Source organism: Nelumbo nucifera, chromosome 1 (assembly GCF_055504915.1).
Source record: "Nelumbo nucifera cultivar China Antique chromosome 1, China Antique-T2T, whole genome shotgun sequence".
NCBI lineage: Eukaryota > Viridiplantae > Streptophyta > Magnoliopsida > Proteales > Nelumbonaceae > Nelumbo > Nelumbo nucifera.
Window position 1 is genome coordinate 116,448,778 of NC_142649.1, and position 14,447 is coordinate 116,463,224.

The 14,447-nt window shown below is 35.8% G+C and overlaps 1 protein-coding gene across 2 annotated transcripts in view; it reads right to left on the reverse strand.

Moving 5' to 3' along the window:
• The window catches only part of LOC104601823 (glucose-1-phosphate adenylyltransferase large subunit 1-like), a 31,563-nt gene extending 25,560 nt beyond the window's left edge, over nt 1–6,003 (reverse strand). The window contains exons 1-6 of one of the 2 annotated variants that reach the window (XM_010265304.3): nt 5,341–6,003; nt 4,893–5,021; nt 4,464–4,637; nt 4,065–4,154; nt 3,859–3,942; nt 3,711–3,766 (exon numbers count right to left, since the gene is read on the reverse strand). In XM_010265304.3, the coding sequence (XP_010263606.1) occupies nt 3,711–3,766; nt 3,859–3,942; nt 4,065–4,154; nt 4,464–4,637; nt 4,893–5,021; nt 5,341–5,571 (764 nt within the window). In that variant the 5' untranslated portion in view covers nt 5,572–6,003. The remainder of the gene's footprint in view (nt 1–3,710; nt 3,767–3,858; nt 3,943–4,064; nt 4,155–4,463; nt 4,638–4,892; nt 5,022–5,340) is intronic. The other variant, XM_088893550.1, reaches the window with a different exon arrangement.
• Nucleotides 6,004–14,447: the final 8,444 nt, after the last annotated feature.

Here is a 14,447-nt window from a genome sequence, read left to right on the forward strand (position 1 = left end):
CATGGAGGCCTGACACCATCTCAAAACAAGTAATTACCTTTTTTAGATTGATGATGTTTTCCAAATCCGTCTCCAAGAATAGGATAATATCATTAGCAAATAGCAAATGAGCCAAGTGAATGGCTTCCCTCCCAATTGTAAAACCTCTCAATAGCCTAAGACCTTTTGCTTTCTCAGTAAAGTAGCTGATAATGTCTACAACCAAAGTGAAAAGGAGGGGGGATAAGGGGCAGCCTTGCATTAGGCCCCTGCTTGCCTGAAAGTAACCTTTGGGCTCTCCATTTACTAGTACCAAGAACCAAGCTGTACTAAAGCACCCTTTCATCCACTGCACCCATCTTCTTCCAAAGCCTCTTAACTCCAAGATGTTTAGGATCCCGTCCCAGTCAACTTTATCATAGGCTTTTTCCAAATCTAGTTTTACGACCACCCCGGAATTACTACTTTGTCTTCAATCTTTCTTCTACACATTAATTGGCCACTAATATGCTATCTATGATCTGCCTTCCTTTTATAAAGGCAAACTGGTTGCTGGAAATCAACTCTCCCAACACTTCCCTTAACTTGTCTACCTATACTTTGGCTACAATCTTGTAGATGCTACCCACTAGACTGATTGGCCTGAAATCTTTTACTTCCAGAGTACCTTTTTTTTTGGGATTAGGGCTTTGAAAGTTGAGTTGTTTCCTTTATTTATTATGGCTGAAGTGCTGGACTTCTTTAAGAAGTCTTTGAAGACTTCCAACAAATCTGATTTTATGGTATCCCAACAGAGCTGGTAGAAGCACAACGGAAAACCGTCTGGCCCTGGAGCCCTATCTCCATCCATACTAAAAACCACCTCCTTGATTTCATCCTCCTCGAACTCCCTTTCCAACCAAACCTTCTTATCCTCCGATAAAAGTCCACCTTCCCAGCTAGCCAATGAAAAAGGTCTACTTGTAGATCCTTGAAGAAGGATAGAATCTTTTCCTCGATCTCCTCTTCATCCTCCACCACTCTCTGATCCACTTCCAGCTTGGAAATATGGTTTTTTCTTCTCCTTCCTGCTGCATGGCTATGAAAAAATATGGTGTTGTTGTATCCCTCCTTCAGCCATCTTATTCTAGATCTTTGCCTCCAATACACTTCTTCCCTCCTAACTACCTTCTCCCAGTCTTTCCGCACCTCCACTCTTTTCTTCTCCATCATCGTCCAAAGTCCTGTTTTGCTCCTCCTCATCTAGCTCTTCCAAAACCTTGATCAGTTTGCTTTTTTCCACAAAGAAAGCTTTGAATTCCTCTTTTCCCCAACTTTGTAACTTCCTCTTAAGAAACTTCAACTTCTGTAAGAAACGGAACCCAGCCCACCCTTCAACTTTACATTCCTCCCACCAAGAAGCCACATTAGACTTAAAGTCCTTATGTAATGTCCAAACTTTCTCTAGCCTGAATGGGGACTTCCATCTTCTTAAAATTTCAGATTATAACACAACCGCCAATGATCTGAAGTGCATCTGGGTCTGATCCCCTGTAGAAGGTTTGGGAAGTATTCCTCCCAGTCTGCAGTCATCAGAAATCTATCTAGTCTACAGCTCACTGCATTCTCCTACATGTTTGACCAAGTAAATCTCCCATTGCAAAGAGGGATATCTCGCAGATGATGCCTTGCTATGAAACTAGAAAAATCTCTAATGTTTCTGGTTATCTGTTTACCATTCGACTTCTCATGACTATATCTGGTGACGTTGAAGTCTCCCCCAATGCACCAAGGAAATTCCTCAAACTCGCGGATAGAGTCTAGTTCTTCCCATAATCTTGCTCTTTCGGAGGGAGAGTTATGCCCATAAACCCCTGTTAAAATCCAGCAGAAACCATCTGAGGTGTTTGTGAATAAAACAGAAATGGAAAATTCCCCTACGTCCACTTCTATTCCTGAAACTAACTCTTCTTACCAAGCAATTGTGATTCCTCCTGCAGTCCCTGTTGCTGGTAAGGTTGTCCACTTCTTTCCCCTTCCACCCCAAATAGCTTTTAATAATTTTCTGTCCACCATCTCTCTTTTCATTTCTTGGAGCACGACAATGTCCAGTTTTCCCTCTTAAGAGTTTCCTTTACTAGGCTTATTTTCAGTTCTCCTCCCAAACCCCTAACTTTCCAGCTCAGAATCTTCATCACTCCTCTACTACATTCTTTCCCTTACTGGCTCTACTTCCCACACCATAATGAGTATCCAGCCTCTGGTTTGTCAATCCCCATTGGAGTCTTTTCAATTCCCTATTCATCCCTAGTTTCTTTCTCGCATCCATCTTGGACGAGATCCCCTTATTGTCGTTCCTTCTAGTATCTTTTTCTTCTGGTCTAACTTCCCTTTCTTCAATCCAATCTGCCAAACCTAGGCTTCTTACCAAAGCTAAGTCTGTCTTGCCCATGGGAATTTCCTTCGCTGCCACTGCTTCCCCTCTTGAACTTTGCAGGCCATCTACTTCCTTGTTACTAATGAGCAAGGAAGGCATTGAAGACTATTGGGATAGCAAGACGCTTGAACCTTCTGAACTAACAATAACCATCCTCCATATTTACCAATAACCACTCCATATTTACCAACAATAACCTTCCTCCAAAGAGATTACGTCTCCTTCTCTAAACCAAACCTCCATAACCATTTTCCAACAAAGCTTTGTTGAAAAGTTCTTTGGGTCTAAAACCTTTCCCCGTTAACTAAATGAATTTTCTTTCCCCACCCATCTCCACCCCAAGGGAAGTCTTTTCGAAGTTTCTATGTTCCATCTACTATAGAAGCTGGAATTTTTAAGATGGATAAATAATATATGGACAGATTAGACAACACACTTTTAACCAATGATAATTCTTCTCCCAAAAGACAAGTATCTCCCCTTCTAGCCTGCCAACTTTTTATCAATTCTTTCCAAAATGGGTTGCCATGTAGTTGTTGCTGATGTCTTAACCCCAATTGGCAGCCCCAAATAGGTAAAAGGGAATTATCCAATTCCAAAATCAAAAAAGGCAGCACAATCTTCCAGAAAATCATCCTCCAACTCACCCAACCTATCATAACACTTTTCAATAGGTTGACCTTTAATCCAATTAATAGCTCAAAACTCTTCAAAATAGTCCATGGATTAAGAACCTGTCTAACTGATGCGTCAAGGAAAATGAGAGTGTCATCTTCATATTAAAGATGAGATATCAACGGGCCATCCAACCCCACTTTAAAACCACTAATCAGTCTCAAGTGCCATCTATTTTTACATTGTCACTTTACTAGGGCAATAGCTTTAAGCTCATTTGGATGGAGAGGATGCCTCCCAGCGGCAATTGAAAATTTCTTCCATTACTGCCATATACAAGGTTTAAACAAGAAAGGAAAAGTAGTGGGGGAAACAATGCCCTTTGCTTTCTTCTGGTGCATTTGGGCTGGAAGAAATTCCTGAATATTTGAGAACAAATCTAGCATGGAGGATGTACAGAGAAGCCAAAGGCACCATGTGTTCTTGGTTGTCAATACACAAGGCACTTAGGGAGTTCCTTAAAGACAACATTTTGAACAGGATACTCTGTTTATAACACGATCACAAACCAAACACTCTTTGTTCATTCCCATTGTACAGATCCTTGCGTACATGGACTACAAGAGTGAAATGCCAACAACTATAAGAGAGAAATGCCTCAAAGCACCTATAATAAGGAAAGAAAGTCCACTTAACATACCTATCATCCATTGGTACACATGAGACTGTAATATCAGCATTTGTATCAACATGCTTCTGCAAATACACAGCAAATTTGTAACCAAATTTGCAAACTTGCCAAGAAAGTTGATTAAAGAATTCTATGGTTATTGGGAGTCAATAGAGACCTGAACAAAGTCCATGTAGTCCATCCGATAAAGATGATCACCAGATAGGATCAATATATTTTCAATATGCTTGTTCTTAGCATCCTACAGGAATCAATCAAGAGTCATCAAGCATGCATCTAATGACTAAATAAAATAACTTGAATCCTATCTAATATTTATCAGGGAAAATATCACGGGAGTAATTTAAAATTCCAAAAACACACCTCAAAGACCCATGTGAATTGCCTCACAGCATCAGCTGTTCCTTGGAACCACCTCATTCCTGTTTCTGGTGTTTGAGTGGCCGCCAGAACCTGTGCTTGTGAAAATTTAATTTTAAGTTAAAATCTTGCACTAGAACTTTAAAGAACAAAGTAAATAGATTAAAACAATTTAAATTCTTTATAAACTATTAGTATGTACCCCAGTTTCTCAAAGATAACTTTGAGTGTAATAAGCACATCCAGGTACAAGCCTTAAAGATAGATTCCTTTTGACAATGCCCAAGACTCCAAGCATTACCATTGTAAGCTTGACTTGAATACATCTTAAATTTAAAGTGAGATGGCCATCAGGTACTAGATTTTCTGGTTTGAAGAATAGAGAACTCCAATGAATCATACCTCTACAAAACCATCTCCAAAATTCACACCATTTCCAAAATTATATGTGCGAGCAAGGTGCCGGTTGAGAGAAGCAGAGTTAAACTGGGTCATTATGAATATCTTGTCTAAGCCACTATTAATGCAATTGCTCGTGGGAACATCAATAAGCCTGTAACAACCTCCAATAGGAACCTACAGGAAACATCAAATATCTTAAAAGGAAATCCCAAGTTTCAATAATTCAAAATTGCATAAAAATCAATATAATCTAGAATATGAAATTACATATGTTGGAAGAATCTGTAATTCAAGAGAAGCATTCCCTTGTAAACTACTATTAATTAAACAAAAATCAGAGCCACAGATCGCTCATCTCATTTTCAAGCAACCAAGCCCACGAGATCTAAATATTATCAGAGACAGAAATATCTTGCAGTAATTTCTTACAGCGGGCTTTGCTCTTCTGCTGGTCAAAGGAAAGAGGCGAGTTCCAGCACCTCCACCCAATATGATTGAAGCGACATTCTTTGGGTCTGCTATCTGCCTCCCAAGTAGTGGTGCTTGGATGGTCTCAGTCTGAACACAAAACATAAATGAAAGGGTGAGAGCATATTCAGAGAAGATAATCTGAGTGGAAAGGAACCTTTAATTTGATCACTTTATTTTTGGCAATTTGATCATATAGTATCACAAACAATTGCAACCCAGAAAAAGGATTCATGAAAATTAATACCAATTCTTTCTTCAACTTGGGCATATAAAATGAAGGATTTAGCTATTCTAGAATTTGAAAGTGGCCTATTTTTCTGTGTAATAGTGATTAATATGAACAAAATAAACACGTATTTAATTAGTTTATTGAAGAAGGAAATGAGCTATGTACTGCATTACTTACCACAGTGTCGTTATTGACATCTGTAAGAACAGAGAAAGCAACACCAGTTTTGATTTTTCCGCCTCCGTTATCAGCTCTCAAACTCTTCGCCAACTTGGTACGCATTACCCCGTTCTTCAGACTCCCCCTGAGTCTCTCGCCCCAAAAAGCATTATTTCCATCCGTAATAAGCCCTTTTCTAACTTGTACGGGATGGGCATTGGGATTCAAGGTCGCACAACAACAATCCATTATAGTAGTAGCTTCACTGCTACTTCAACTCTACAAGGCTACAAAACAATTACTCCAGATGAAGGAATCAATTTGATAAAGCTCAAAGAAAGAGCACTGAGTCCATATCCCAGGAAAATGGAATCCCGACACAAACAACAGAAGGTATCGAGTAGCAATTGAAACACCAGAAGATCTTAAGAGAACCGGAGTCTTAAATAATACAAAACTTGAAAAACCCAGATAAAAAATAATAAATAAGTGAAAGACTGAGATATGTAGATATTCGAAGACAAAATTGTAGAAGTCTAATCACCAAACTTTAGGAGAAGAGAAATGGGTATTTAGGAAACATGATCAGTTTGCTTTTAGTATGCAGAAAAGGCAGATAAAGAAGGACAAGATGCGAGAATGATGGTAGGAGAGGTTGGTTTTATTGGGCTGAGTCGTCACGAGAATTCCTGCAATAGTTTATATATATATATATAAATGTAATTGCACGATTGATCTTCTCTCTGTCTCTGTGTGACTCCACCGCTGTTGGTAACTGAAGAATGTTGCTCCCTCTCTCTGGGTTCCACAATACCTATATGGCATCTGGGGATCTCATTTAAAGCCCAACACCTGTCTATTTCGACCAAGATTTTTTAAAGAAAAAAGACATAAAAAAAGGGGAAAAAAAAAACATACAGAGAATTGAACTAATTTCTTTTCGTCAAATATAGTTTTCAGATTTTGGAAAAAGTCGTAGGGACTGCCATCCCAAGAGTATATATCTCATGTACGAGAGAAAGGAGAGATCCGACCGTTGTATATTCAAAGCCTTTCTGCTCTCAAATTGACGGTTGAGATATGCGTATTTCCCGCCACGAAACATGTCGCATATTAACTGCTGGTGACCCAGAACTGATCTTTTATTCTGGATTCGGCAGGATAGAGACTTGTGTTAAGGCCAAGTTTGGGAGTGTTTATTTGAAAAATAAGTGTTTAATAAATAAGTTATTAAAAACAATTGCTTATTCTAAAAGCATTTGTTTTAAAGAGGGGTAGTATAGGTATTTTTGTGCTTATTTAAAAAATAAGTACTTATGAACGATTGATGAAAAAACATTTATTTTAAATAGGGGTAATATAGGTAATTTTAAAAATGATGTGGTGTGCCAAGATAGACAAGAAAGGTAATAAGCACTTATTGAATAAGCATTTAAAAGTAAATCCAAAATTTGGGATTCTCAAATAAGCATTTATTTTCAGAATAATCACTTATTTTGGGCTTATTTTTTAAATGCAAATAAGTACTTATTAGTATGGCCCCGGCTCAAAATAAGTGCTTATTTGAATAAGCACTCCCAAACTTAGCCTAAAATTTATAACTCGCTAGCTGAAAATTCTACAAAACACCATGCATATAAACTATAGTCTTTTTTTTTTGGAAATAACCATAGATATAAAATCAATATATACAATTATCTATCTATCTATATATTTTGTAAGACGGGTCCACGTCACCTTACTTCTCCTTTCTCCATTACCCTAACCCTGCATTCTCCTTGACATTCCTCTCTCTCTCCCAATCTGCCATCTTAGCTCTCTCTCTCTCTCTCCATTCCTCTCCCTTCCTATTGGATTCTTTCTCTCCACTTTCCCATAAAAATAGGGCCATAAATTATTAAGATTTGGTTTTCCAAATCAAACAATATTTATATCTATAATCGTGATTTGAAGCAAAGAGAGGGGAATTCGATGTTTCCTATATATTCATGACATATTTCATTAGTGTTTAACAACCCATTAGTTATGAGAATTATTAAAAATTTCTAAAAGGTATACTACCAAAAATTATGAAATAATTATTTCAAAAATAATCCATTATTTAACAAATATAAATAATTTAATAATCTACCAAAAATTAATAAATAATTCAGTATTTAATAATTTTTGGTTATTAATAAATGTTCAAAATTTCAATGTTTAGTGTAATTTACACTGATCATTGTAATTTAATAAACTTTCATTAACTTTTACACTAATAATTTATTGATAAAAGATATTACTAATTAGCACAATTTACTAATTTCTATAAAATCAGTCAATAATTATAGTTAAACAATTACCAAATAATTTAGGAAATTTCTTTAACTAATAATCCAAAATTATTTTTTAATTAAGTAATTAAAAAATTAAGAAATTAATCTATGAAAAAAATATTCTCCAAAACTATTTAAATAATAATCCATTATTATTATTCAACTAAATAATTATTAAAAATTTTAGGAAAGTTAAATTAGTAAATTAATCTATTAGAAATTGTTTCATAATTATTTAAATAACAATCTATTATTATTTCAATAAATAATTATTAAATAATTTAGGAAAATTATTAAGTCTATCCACACCGATCTAGACCACTTGGTTGACTTCGATCATACCTGGTTTTACATTAATTAACAACAAATGGTTTACTTTTAATTAAAAATAATGTAATTTACCATAATTACATTAATTTACTATAATTCCATTTACATTGATTAATAGTAAATAATTTAGACTTAAAAAGTAAATAATTTACATTAACTTATTGTTATTATAAATAATCAATTTACTATACATTACTACTAATCAATAGCAATTTCAATATTTTTTTGGAAATTATCATAAAATATTGCAATTTTTTGTTATTTAATTTACTGTTAGTTAATTAGTTATAGAAAATTATTAGAATTGTATGGATGGAAATTTTTCCTGTAAAATCGGGTCCCTACCCTACCCCACCCCGGACATGGCAAGTTTTCTCAAATCTTAAACGATGATGGGGTAGAGATGGGGTGGGGACAAGGAAAACATTTTTGCCCCAAGTTAGGGATGGGGTTTGCATATAATTCCCCAAACCCGATGGTAAATTATTAAAATATCTGTAGATTTAATATTGATTTTTAAAATATCTCTAAGTTTTCCTTATATTCTTATAATCTTAAGATCCCATAATTTCATTTATAAAATACCCCAAATTGTCATAATCCAATTCCTAAAATACCTCCAAATGCCCATAATCCTATTTGTAAATATACATAAATTATATTTTTTTAGATGGTTGCCTCAAGATGGGAAAAATTTGGGGATTCCCCAACTCGATGGGGAATGGGTGCCTTGCCCCGAACCCACCCTAGCACTAGGGTCGGGGTGGGGGTAGAGTAGCGTGTCTTGACTTATGGGGTGAGAAACAAGGAGGGATGCCCCATCCTGTGCATTGTATGGGCCCCCAGTAGTAGTATGTATATAGCATAATATCGTAGAAAAAAGTTGGTTAGATGGGTCATTGTTGGGTCATTGTCTTTTAGTGAGCTTCTCCATATGACTTGGCAATGTTTGATGTGGCAAGATGATTGGTTTAAGGCTTAAGAAATCCTGCCTCTTAGCTGGAATTTTTGAATGGATGATCTGCTTGGGATTGAACTAGTCAATTTATCATCTAATGTGATTACATAAAAATATTGGCTCAATCAACAATTTAGGTAGTGTTTGATACTATGCCAACTTTTCATTTTGTTTGGTTTTGGAATGCATCGCAATAAATATGTATTCTTTTAAGCTAGGACATATTTTGGATTTCTTGATTTTAGTTTTAAAATACAAAATATTGTAGATTTTGAAATACACCAAAATCTCATGTTTTACAAGACACTCATAAATATTGATTTAATATATTTTGACAAAAATATTTATATTTCAAATATCGATCAATGCTTTGGAACACATTACACTATCAGAATATTACCAAATGTGTGGTGAGTTTTACAAACTATCATTTAAAACACAGGGCTAGCTTGAGACACATCACACTGTTTCTTTTTATTTTTTTTCCTTTTGCATTTTAGCCATTTTCATTAATAATAAAAATTCTATTATACCACTTATTTTTGTTTAATATATGATGAATATATAATACTAGAAATGTATCTAATTTTTTCTATAATTTTATGTATTTTATATTTTATTATATAAAATATAATAAATATTTTGTGTATTTTATTATATAAAATATAATTTTATACCCAAATGATTGAATCACTAAACTATCATCCATGCCAAATGCAATTATAAAAAACATTAGTTGAAAGTTAAAACCCCCTTGATTGATTATATACATGGTACCTTGGTGTTATACGCTAGGGTCATAAATTTATTTTCACTTGAACATGATGGACAGATGTATAACTATTTTCCTTGTTGCTCAAAGGTTCCTAAATTATGCTTGGAGGGAGCTTTGCCACACTACCCTTGTGTTGGAGCCTTGAATTACAGTCGCATGTAGGACTACTTATAGGTCCTAGTTTCGGTGAACTCTAGACTCACAAATTTGTTTCTTGTGGGGGTGACTTGGTTTAGGATTTTCTTATATAAGTAGCCTTGTACCTTGCAAGAAAATTATATTGTATATTATAACGCCTTAAGGACCAAGAAAGAGAAGAAGAGAGTATGAAAAAAAAAAAAAAAAGTGTGAACTTGAGAGTTAAGGTTTTGGTGAACAGCTATGAACAACTGCCAATCATATATTTTGCCATTGGTTTCTTTTTTTTTTTTAGAAATACCGAAGAAGAACAAGGTCTGGTACAATAATATATGAGCCAGGAAATCAGGTATTACCGACCAAGGGTGTACCCTACACTACTGACCAATCCAAATTCTTAGCATTTTTAATAAATATAATAAATGGTGATCATTAGAAAATTTAATATTTTAATATTAAACTAATAAATAATTATGATTTTGGGTTCAATAATAACAAAGGTATACCATCATTTGAGCCTCAAACTAATTTTCCACGTGGAAGATTATAATATTTGTCCTTCAACTTCGTATGGCACCGCTAGCAATTCTTGCCTCTTGGTTTTTTTGAATGACTATTATAAACTCGTGGTTTATTCAATATATTAATTAATACTTTTGATTCTTTATTTTGAAAAAAAAAATTGTATTAAGTTGTGGTTTTATGAAAAAAAAGATTTATTTTTTTTATTTTTGAAAATAACTTTATTAAATATAATGCTCTCAAAATACAAAAAAAAAAAAAAAAACTGCAGTATATTATGCATCCTCATACTATTAAGGGAAAATTCCCTATCAGTACTCTGTACTTTGGCTTGAGTGACGATTTTGGTCCTCAAACTTTAAAATGCGACAATCTAGTACTCGAACTTTCGAAATGCAACAATCTAGTACCTGTCGTTAATGGGCCATCAGTTATGTATATCACTTGACTTCATGTACGATTTAAGACTTTTGAAAATATCAAAATTACCCTTGAAAATAAAACACATTGTATCATCTTTTTCCTCAATAAATGAAATAGAGCCCAAGCTCTCTGTCACCAAGAAAGAAAAGATCAATTTACATAAAAAGTTGTGAAGTGCAAGGCACGATTGGACTTTGTACAATCTGCTTGAAAGTTGAAACCCTTTTGGAGCCAACTTTGTTTCATAGTATTACAACTAATAACTACCTGGCATTAGTTATCAAGACTGTTATCAAGAATAGACCATGTATCCAAGAACACTCCTCTTGTATCTATTTAAATGGATTGAATAAACAGTCTTTTGAGTTGGTTATCTTTTAGATGGTATCAGAGCGCAGGTGCTCTGCATCTGATCTTCTTTTCCCATTTCTTCTCAAGTTTTCTTGAAAGCTTCTGTATCTGCTTCAATGGCATCCAATCTTGTCTCCAGCAAAATGCAAACTCCTCCACAGATCTGACATCGACTTATTATCTTCATCCTTCAGACAATCCTAGAGTTGTTTGCATGGTGATTTGCCAACAAGGATGTTTTTGTGCATGGGCATAAGTTGTGAGCTCAATGGGAATGTTGGTGTTTAGGGAAGAGTAGTTAGAGATGGAGTAGCAAATGGTGGGACAAATAAAGTTAGATAGGTGGACTAGGACCCGACGTGCTCTAGTGGGTCGGGTGATAGGTTGGGGGTTAAGAGTTGATTCACCAATCATGAATGCTGTTGGTAGATGATCTCTGGGTTCAAAACTCTCAAGAGATGATTCAAGTGCTGTTACAGGCCCATTATTAGGCTCATCTGCACTTGTTGACTAGTGGAGAGTTATGTTATGAGTTATGGTCCCGAGCAAGTGTTGGCTCAAGTATGTTTGAGGTTGGTAATGATATATAACTGGTCCTTGGTTCAGATTATTTCCAATGGCTAATTGGAAGGGAAACTTGTCCTCAAAGAAAACCACATCTCTAGAAGCAAAAAACTGTTTAGTTTCCAAATTATACAGCCAATATCCTTTTTGCCCATGTGAGTAACCAATGAACACACATTTGACAAATCTTGGAGAGAATTTATCTCGTCCTCGAAGAGTGGTGTGCGCATAACAAAGGCACCCAAAGACACAAAAATGTTCATAATTGGGCAATCTCTGAAATAGTACTCCATATAGTGTTTTTCCCTCAAGGACATGTGTGGGCAAATAATTAATATTGAGTTGTTGCTAAAATGCTTTCACCCAAAAAATGATTGGTAAGTTAGATTGAAAACGGAGAGTTCTTACTACTTCAAGAAGATGTCTGTGTTTCCTCTCGACTACTCCATTCTATTGGGGGATCTCAACACAAGATCTTTGATGTTCTATTCCATGTTGATGTAAGTATGACAACATCAGACCAAACAAATTTGATCCATTATCAGCGCATACATTTAATTGTTGTACAAAATTGATTCTGGACAAGAACTAAGAACATAACAAAACATGACAGTGCTTCTGATTTATGCTTGAGCAAAAATACCCAAGTTGCTCGAGAGAAATCATCCACTATTGTAAGGAAATAGTGAGCTCCACTATGTGATGGTGTGTGGTACCCACCCCATATAAACTATTTCAAACAAAGAATTAGTACATACATTACTGATGGGAAAAGGATGCCTTGTCTATTTGGCTCTAAAACAAGTATCACAACAATTGTCAAAAGGTGGAACAATATCCAAACTAGATATCTTGGACAACCAAGTGTACGAGGCATGTCCTAGTCTTGAATGCCAAGTCTATGAATTAATTGAAGTGGTAGAGTGAAGGGCCACAGTTGCCGGAGAAGATGGTGAAACGAAATGATAAAGTCCATCACGCATGGTACCCACCCCAATCAGTTTCTTGGTGACTAGGTCCTGCAAAATGCAGAAGGTGGGGAAAAACACAACAGCACATTGTAATTATGCAGTGAGTTTGCTTATTGAAATTAAGTTGCATTTGAAGTCTGGTATGCGTAAAACATTAGTCAAGGTCAAATTGGGAGACAAGGGCACCTCAATTTTGGAACTAATAGGCAAGAGCATACCATTGGATAGTTGGACTGGATTGATAACAATATTAGGGCTATTGGACTTTCCATTACAGTAAGTCATATGGTCTGATGCTCCACTATCAAGGAGCCATGACTGTGATTCAGTATCTTTAGAGGAATCAATGATCTTACATGCAAAATTTGCAGCAGTTGGCTGACAATTGTTTTGAAGAAAGTTGACCAATTGATGATATTGTTCAATCGTCAACCCAAGAATGGGAGAAGATTTCTCTGTTCCAAACGCAACAACTTGATTTGATGAAGCGGTGAGAGATGGTTTTTTTTAGAGATATTTTTATTTCCATATTTGCCTTTGACTTCCCAATCAAAAGGGTATCCAATAAGTTTATAACAATGAGCCTTAGTATGTCCCAGTTTCTTGCAATATTCACACTTAGGACATGATTTGTCTTTCTATTGGTAAGAGGTTCTAGTCTTTGGATTCGGTCCATTTACGTGGAATGTTGCACTCTCAATGATAGGAGATCAACTATTGCTTAAAGAGAGATGTTTCTCTTCTTGGGAAATAAGAGCATATACCTTGTTGACATTTGGCAATGGCTCCATGGTTAAAATACTTGATCTTATGGCATTGAATCGTTCATTGAGGCCTAAAAGAAACTGATAGACCCACTCCCTTTCTCTTTCAATCAAAAATTCCTTTGCAGCACCATCACAAGAACATGTTAGAGTTGCTGTGTATACCGAAATTGCATCCCAGAGGCTCTTCATTTTCGTGTAATACACTGCAACAAGCAAGTTCTCCTATCGGAGTAATGAAATATCACGCTTTAATTCAAACAGCCAAGGGGCATTGCCTTGTGAATAGCAATCTTCTAAGTCCTTCCAAATTTCACGAGTTGTGTCCACACAGGCAACACTCTCATGGAGATCTCTGGTAAGGGCGTGGAAGATCCATGAGATTACCATTAAATTACACTTGGACCAGGCAAGAAGCTCCATTGGTTTGGAATGATCGGGCTTTGGAATTGATCCATCCACAAACCCAATCTTGTGCTTTGCATTGAGTGCATTCAGCATTGCTCTTCTCCAGGTTGGATAATTATCTCCAATCAACGAGCAGGACACAAGAACATCCTTGTTGGCAAATCACCATGCAAAATGAACTTGCTGCTCTTAATGACACTAATACGTGGACTCTCACCACACTACCTCTAGGCAAACAGGCTATTGGGTGTAAATGGGTCTACAAAACCAAACTGAAACCTGATGGCTCTTTTGACAAGTTTAAAGGCTCATTTAGTAGCAAAAAGATATGCACAAGCTGAAGGAGTAGACTATATAGAAACTTATGCCCCAGTGGCCAAGTTGGTAATTGTTCGATGTATCCTATCATTGGTTGCAATCCAAAATTGGGAAGTACACCAAATGGATGTCAACAATGCATTTTTGCATGGAGAGCTTCATGAAAAAATATATATTCTTCCTCCCCTAGGACTTCTCTCTCCTAATGATCCCCGGGTTTGTCGTCTCAACAAATCAATATATGGGCTTAAACAAGCCTCCAGAAATTGGTTTTTCACATTGACTTGG